We start from the raw sequence: 8,268 nt of genomic DNA, 5'->3' as shown, positions 1-8,268 counted from the left end.
TTTATAAATAATTATTAAAATAGAGCTAATTAAATTTCATATGTACTTTTAAAAAGTAATTTAAAATTATATTTAAAGTTAATTTTATATTTTAAATAATAGTCATATATACAACAACATGCTTAAAACAAAAAATTTTCATAATAAATTTATTTATACCAAGAAAAATAAATTTTAGTATATTAAATTTTATGACACAATAAAGATAGAAAATTTCTAATATTTTATTATTAAAAGGACAAAAAAATAATTCAAATTAATACATTAGTAAAATAATTTACTGACATCATTAATTATTTTACAATTTAAAAAATAATATATCTTAAATTTTTGTAATTATCATGAGATTTTAATTATTAATTATTTTAAATTAATATAATTTTAATACTTTTTGTATAATAATTTAATAAACATAGCTTTTGCTAAAAAGAAGGAGCATTTATTCTAATAATTATTAGCGGGAATTGTTTTCATTTAATCTTATTATTAATAGTTGGAACAGTTGCATCTTTTGCCAATATGTGTAAATATCAATGAAAAGCAGACTAAGAACCCGAGGCTTAGATTAGTTGGCAACAAGTTAATATATGGGTACAATGGGTGTTAGGTTTGAATCCTATATCTGCATTCCTAAATTTGTTTTATTAACTTAATCAACTAGTTTAAAACCGACAGGCATGGCCGATTCACTAGTTATTCAGCCAGTTCAAAAGGGCTAATTCTGATTTATACAAAAAGAGGGTTTCATGTTTATGCTGGACTAGTTACTGATTTGATTTTCGATTAGTCTAGTTACAAAATCGTTATGGTTGTTACAACAATGGTTTAATATGATAATAAGTTATAATATACATATAGAAAGAGAATAATGGATGAAAAAATAATTTATAATAATTTAATAATATAATAATTAAAGAAAAAATTTAATTTATGATTAAAAATTAATATATTTTAAATAAAATATAAATATTTTAAAATTAAAAAATATAAATAAACTCTAAATTAATACATGAATTGCTTTATTTATTAATAACAAATTAAACGTTTGATAAATTAAAAATATAAAATAATTTTAATTAGAAATGAAGTACAATCATGGTAATTTGGTGTTATGAAAAATATTAAATTAATTGATTATTCAAAATTAATATTTTATAATAATGTTATATTTTATACAGAAAAATTAAATCGGAAATACAAATTACTTTCAAATGAATGTTAAAAAAAAAAAAAAACTAGTTTTTATTAAATATAAATTCCATTCAAGTTTAATATTTTTAATAATGTATATAAAATTCTATAAATTTTTCTTAAATATGAGAAAAAGCCTTTTTTTTAAAAATTTATTTTTGCAGCGATGGTAAGCGTGCCATTGTAAGCAGGTTTTTAGCTTTTCCTCCCATAAAAGAGGAAAATAAAGTTGTATTCTCTGTTTATATAGACGCTAATTTCTCACATGTCACTCACACTCTCAATCACTCTCTCTCTCTCTCTCTCTTTCTCTCTCTCTCTCTACATCTCCCTCTCCATGGACGATTCTAGCAATAGTAACAATGCCAACAGTAATATTAAGAGCGGTGGTGTTTTTGTAGGTGGGTTCATTGAGACAACCAAGGCAGACAAAGCAGTGTGGCTAATGAAATGCCCTGCATTGGTCTCTCGCTCTTTGAATAATCCATCTTCTGATGATCTCTCTCGCCCTGTTGCTAAAGTCATTCTCTCCATCGACCCTCTCAACTCTAGCGATGACAATTCTTCTCGTCAGGTTCACATCAATAGCAGATTGTCTTTTTGCTTCTTTTCCTCTTTGGTTGTTGCTTTATTTATAGGAATATGTGTACATAGAAAGTGTACGTGTTAAAACCTTTTTACAATGCGTGTCTTGTTTTATAGGTCTTTGATGGCTTTATAGCTGGGGCTATGATTTCCGATTTTGATCCTGTGATTTGCAGGTTTTTGGGTTCCTTTTATTTGATATTTGCCCTTTCTCTTCTGATTATGCGATATTCTAGAATTTCAGTTCTTAGTTTTTTTTTTTCTTTGCATTTTCATTTATTGGTCATAACAAAATAATATATTTTTCTTGGGTGTTTGCTTTTCTAGATGTGTGTTTTAAATTTTTACGGTGACCTTCCGTAAATCTTTTTAATAATATTGAAGCGTACATGAAATATGATTCAACAATTTAAGAACCATTTCCTCGTTTATGGTTTATAGTAGAAATATTTGTTGTTATATTTAATTGGACATGAATCCATATATTATTGATGTTATTTTTTTTGCGAACTTAGTTGATGATAAGAAGTGATTTTTATCCCTTTTTAACTACATTTGCAAAGGGGCTCGTAGAGAAGTTAAAGTTATTTTTTTTTTTATATCATAATTTATCACCTAAAAGCTTCCAAAAGGAGTTAGTTTTGTGATTTTCATTATCGTTATTCATTTTTGGCATTGATGGATTAGGGATTAAAGTTTTGTGAGATTGGAAAAGAAGTGCAACTTTATTTTTAGGTTTACAAAAGAGGTCGAGAAGGGACTGAAAATTGAGACCCTGCCCAAGTTAAGAGGTGGGTCTACCACCAGGCTAAGCTCGTGGTTGCAAAGCAGACCTTCTTTATCAGCCGCATGCAATTGTTTTTTCCCCATGGAATGAATATATATTGTGTTCTCCTTTGTTATTTTGGAATATCTATTATTTTGTTCTCCTCCATCTTACAAGTCACATGAATTATTGTCAGTTCACCATGGAATTGGCTGACAATGAATCTGGAAATGCACCCAAGTCTTACTCTATGGATATGTCTGAAGATTTCATTCCAATGTCTGTGTTTTCTGAGTCATCTCAAGGTAATTCATGCATTTCTTTATGGTGCTTTGCTTGACATTCACTTTGCATGAATAGAGTGAGGATTAAATTATTCACTTTACTTCTCTAGCTCTTTTCTTTTCTGTGTTATAGAAATGCATGTTTTGGTATAAATTTGGTTGTTATGGTAAAGGAAAAGAAGCAGTTCAAATAAGGGGGCTATGGTAAATGTTTATTTATTTATTTTTTATTTTTCAAAGAACAAGAAAATTAGGATGAATTTTTGTTTGACATTGCCTTTATGAGCTATAATTTAGACACAAATTAATATACACAAGTAGTTGATGGCAACATGTATGTTCTTTGACTATATCAATAGTGCCCATCAAGAATTTGCTATTGAACTTGTGTTAAAATTACTAACATTGTAAACAGTTCACGAATGTTCCTTAGTTATGCTTCTGGATTTATTATGCATTTTAGATGAGAACTTATTTTCTATTTTCTTTTTCTTCATTTTGTCCATTTATTTTCTCATATGTGAGTTACTTCTTCTTTGAACTCTTCTATCTGTGCTTCATACAGGTGACCTGGAATATTGTTTGTTAAATTTTTTAGATCTCAAAATATGTTGCTTTTAAGACATTTAAAATTCACCCTAGGAAATTATACTAAAGTAGGTAAATACCTTCATCTTGCAGGAAAGATTTCTGTGGAAGGAAAAATATTATTTAAATTTGACATGAGGCCCCATAATGAAAACCTTGAGAATTATGCAAAAATCTGCCGTGAAAGGACAAAGAAGTATATGACAAAGGGGAGGCAAATACAGGTAGTCTTTTTCGCTAAGCATCTGTCTTCGTAACTTGTATGCATAACGTAATCTCTTATGCCCTTATTTGATTTTCATTTCAGATCATTGACAATGACAATGGAAGTCATATGAGGCCCATGCCATTGATGATTACATCTGGATCCAGTGTACATATGGCTAACTTCCATTTGCACACAATTTGCATTGATGAAATAATGTTGTTGCTCTTTTTTTCTTCCGTTTGTGGAGGCACTTTCTATGAGAATATATTTACTATATTGACACTGAAACTTTTTACTATGAGATAGTTGATTTTTTGCAATAGGAAAAGAAGAAACCACCTGCTAAGGCAACGGATACAAAAAGAACAAGAAGAGACCGTGGAGAGATGGAAGATATCATGTTTAAGCTCTTTGAAAGACAATCAAATTGGACATTAAGACAATTAATCCAAGAGACAGACCAACCTGAAGTATGTAATTTTAACCAATTGGTAAATTTATTTATTTTTTGATTTATTATCTTTAATATGCTGAGACATGTCATGTCCAAAATTTTCAAGCCACATTATCTTTATAGATTTGGGATTCCCTTTGCCGTAAGTGAATACCACGCCATAGAGATTTGGCATGCACACTACCTAATCTAACTCTAAGTTAGGCCTTCTAGACATTCCAAAATATTTTGGCTTGACATTTGATATGGTTTTACAATTATCCTGTAGTAGTCTTGCATTTTTCTTCGGCCCTCGGCCATGGTCTTTTTTTTTTTTAAACATTTTTCTACAGTTTATTTAAAGAAACATGGGTTATCAATACCTCTAATACAAGTTGTAAGGCTTTAATTAATAATTATTCCATTGTTTGTTTGGAGTGAAAGATTTCCAATTTTGTCTATAATGCCAAGTAATTCAACCCGCACCTATCCTTTTAGCCAATGGTCTTGACTTGTGGATAGCTTAATGAAATTGTATATTATTTGTGTTGTGAAAAAAATACCCACAACAAATCCACTATCAAAAGAAAAATAATTATATAATCACTAATTATTTTTGTTACCCTCAAAATCAGTAAAACAAAACTCACAAAATTTGACACAGCTCTCTACATTGTAAGATCTCTATCATATAATGCCCAATCATCTACTCATATATATAGACGACTACAATAGTCCTTTTAAGACTACCAATAATTTTTACCTCCAAATAAAATGGAATTAGTTATCAACACTTCTACAAAAGTCAATTTTATTTTGGGTACATCCTTGTATTTTTTATTGTCGAAGTTGCCTCTTGCTTTCTTCCAATCAATGTGCTTCCTTCCAGCTTGTAGAGATTTTCTACATTAATCTTCTCATCTTTCACGATCACGAGAGTGCCTTGACTAAAATTCATGTAGCTTGATCTTTACTCTTCTAACACCTTCAACCTCTATTTTATTCCCATTGGCTAGCTTCACTTTCTCTTCTTTCTTTTCTTTAGTCATATCAAACCACTTTTTCTTTGAGTAAATATAGAATGAGCAGTAGAATCCATTAACCACTCATCTTGTAATGGATCTTTTGCCTTTTTCTTATCATCTTATTTACATTGAAGCATTCACCATCAACACCTTCATCAATTATAATTGTAGCAATTTTTTTTCCCTTTTCGTGACTCTTTTTAAAGTTGTTTAAACTATACAAGGTCTTTTTCTATCTTCATGTATTAAATGTCGCCTTTCTCTAGCATTATCTATCTTTAAGGTCTATTGGTGGTCTTGAGTTTGATCTACTATTCCTTCTCTAATTGTTTTCAAGTGGATTACTTCTATCATAACTATGACCAGCAGCAAAAACTTCACCTTTACTGGTATTATCTCTCTTCTTGAACTTGTCATCATCCAAGAGAACGGTGGTAACTTCCTCCACCTTCAAAGTCTCTTTCTCAACTATTAGGGCTATCACCAAGCTTTTATAAGATGGTGGGAGAAAAGTAATAAGCTAGAAGGCTTTATCTTCATCTTCAACCCTTACATCAACACTAGCCAATTGAGTAATTAATTTATTAAATTTATTTAGGTAATCTCTCACATCATTGCCTTCCTCCATTATGAGTTGTTACAACTCCTTTAAGTATAAGTGACTTGTGAGCGACTTAGACATGCATAGGCTCTTCAATTTCTTTCACAAAACAAATGGCGATGCCTTCTCCAAAACATTGTATTGCACATCAGGGGGCTAATCAATATAATCGTTCTCACTATCATCATCATCTTTCATGATCATTGCTTATTTCTCGTTCAAAGTTTTGATTAACCCTTATTGTATAAGGACATCCTTTATGGTTCTTTGTCATAAACTAAAATTAATTTTCCCATTGAATTGCTCAACCTCAAATTTTTTGTTCACTATCTTGAACCACAACACTAATACCATTTAATTTTAAAAAATCACTCACACAAAATTAAAAAACATAAATTTAATGTGGTTCGACATAAACATACTCCACTAACAAATTCACTAACAAAAGAAAAATAATTATAAAATCAATAATTATTTTTTTGACCCTCAAAATCACTTAAACAAAACTCATGGAATTCGGCGTATCTCTCCACTTCATGAGCTCTCTACCATATAATGGCTAATCAACTATTCATATATATAGGTCCCTAAAAAGCTAGTTCTTTTATGACTATTTATTAAACTTAATAATTTAAATTTTATTAAACTTCATATTTTATGTAATCTCTTAATTCTAATTTAACTTAGACTTTAACAATCTTCAGAATTTTATGAATTTCAAACGTGAAAAGCTATAAAATTCATTTGTATGCATAATCTATTTTTGGGCATGAATTTTGAATTTCAATTTGAGTTTTGCAACAAGCTTTATATGGTTTCCTAAAGCCTCTACCATGGGCATTTCTGTTGTGAATGGAAAATTTTGAGTAGCTAAACTCTGGGGCCTATGCTGCCCATAAAACTATTGTTCCTTTTATTTTTTCTATTCTTTCTTGTTAAATAGACTATGTTACCATCCTCATTATCTCCATTTTCTCTTGATCTTGCCTCTCTGCAGCAATTTTTGAAAGATATCCTTAAGGAACTCTGTGTTTACAACAACAAAGGAACAAATCAAGGGTCATACCAATTGAAGCCAGAATACAAGAGGACATGTGAGGAACTGGGTTCTAAATGAGTTTTAGAATGTTGTTTAGTACTAATAAACAATGCTTCATTATTCTTTTTAAAAAAAATTAAGATTTATTCTGCAATCCAAGAGGGAAGGCCATGAATGAAACAATAAGCTTTTTTATTTTTATTTTTTTTTCTTTTACTTTATAATCTCCAATTCTCATAGGAGTCGCACTTGGTGTTGGTTTTGTCTACTTTTTATGGACTCAAACTACATATCAAGGGTGAAAATTCAACCCAATTGTAACACTCCTCACCCGTCTATAGTGTAGCCGAGCAAGGTGTGTCACACGGAGTGCTGGAGCACCTGATCTTATCTAATTTCATTACAGTTCTTGATTTATTTATTCAAAAACTTTATCTAAGGTTTAGGCTATTTTTACTTTTATCAAAATCTAACTAATTTAGAAATTTCAAAAATTTTAACGACAATCCGGCAGAGTACCGGCTGTAATTTGGACTAACAGTTCTTCTGAACCTGCCAAAAACAATTTCAATACATACTTAAATTCATAACTCAGATTATCTTAAAGCATTCTCAACAGTTTCTCAAACTCAGATTCACTCAATTATAATGTATAGATTAGGAAACATGCTTAAAATGAGCCCTATCTACATGCATTGCTAAGGAGGTGATAACCTTGAACTCTTGTGACACTTATGTAGATCTGGACTCCAAAAATCTCAGTCAATTGTCTATTGGTTTTACCTTCAGTACATGCACGAGGAAACAATTCCATCGCGCTAAATATTTCTGCTTAGTGGTGTAATAGTATAACGAGAAATAATATATACAAATAAAGAAAGAAATAAATCATAATTCGGATACTCATGAATCAATTTAATTTGGTATGGTATTTCTAGTATCAACTATCTTATATACTAGTTTGTTCGTCTTAGACGTGCTTAGTTTATAACCTTTCAGTAAATATACTTAGTATACAAATTATTCTAACTATATTATATTTTAAATCTCTATGATTCTGCAAATTGTATTTTTATTATGTTTCTATTGCTAATATCTTTTACTCATTTCATTCAATACTTAATTTAATTGTACTGAAATTTCATTATACTTAACTGTCTGAATTGAATAATGTTTTAATTGACTGCCCGTGTAGCCTATAAACTGACCAGACTAGATAAACAGATATACTAGCACTGGGTGCCTAGTACCTTTAGCCGTCACACCATTAGTCACAAAGTATCTCCTAGTGTGCAAACAATGTGGCTAAAAAGCTATATAATCAATCAAACATTAAGCTGAGTATAATAACACAATCCATATAGCCATAGGCTATTAAAATCATAATATAGCACAATAAGCCAGAAAACACAGTACGACGTAAAGCCATTTACAGAACAACTGTCAGAATTCTATTGGCATGCCAACCTATCCAAACTAGTCAACTAGGCAAACTAGGGCATATTACAAGATTAAATATTTATTTTTAGAGTTTACTGATCATTATAC

The 8,268-nt window shown here is 29.9% G+C and overlaps 1 protein-coding gene across 1 annotated transcript; it reads left to right on the top strand.

Annotated features, from left to right (window-relative positions):
• Positions 1-1,492: 1,492 nt before the first annotated feature.
• LOC110659839 (uncharacterized) lies at positions 1,493-6,907 on the top strand. Its single transcript, XM_021817898.2, has 6 exons — positions 1,493-1,765; positions 2,739-2,847; positions 3,508-3,638; positions 3,722-3,787; positions 3,946-4,092; positions 6,679-6,907. The coding sequence occupies exons 1-6, from the start codon at positions 1,529-1,531 to the stop codon at positions 6,796-6,798; spliced, it is 810 nt and encodes a 269-aa protein (XP_021673590.1). The 5' UTR covers positions 1,493-1,528; the 3' UTR covers positions 6,799-6,907.
• Positions 6,908-8,268: the final 1,361 nt, after the last annotated feature.

The sequence above is a fragment of the Hevea brasiliensis genome, chromosome 4, assembly GCF_030052815.1.
Source record: "Hevea brasiliensis isolate MT/VB/25A 57/8 chromosome 4, ASM3005281v1, whole genome shotgun sequence".
Lineage (NCBI taxonomy): Eukaryota > Viridiplantae > Streptophyta > Magnoliopsida > Malpighiales > Euphorbiaceae > Hevea > Hevea brasiliensis.
Note: the sequence above shows the minus strand (reverse complement) of the source record. Positions and strands in the feature narration are given on the sequence as shown.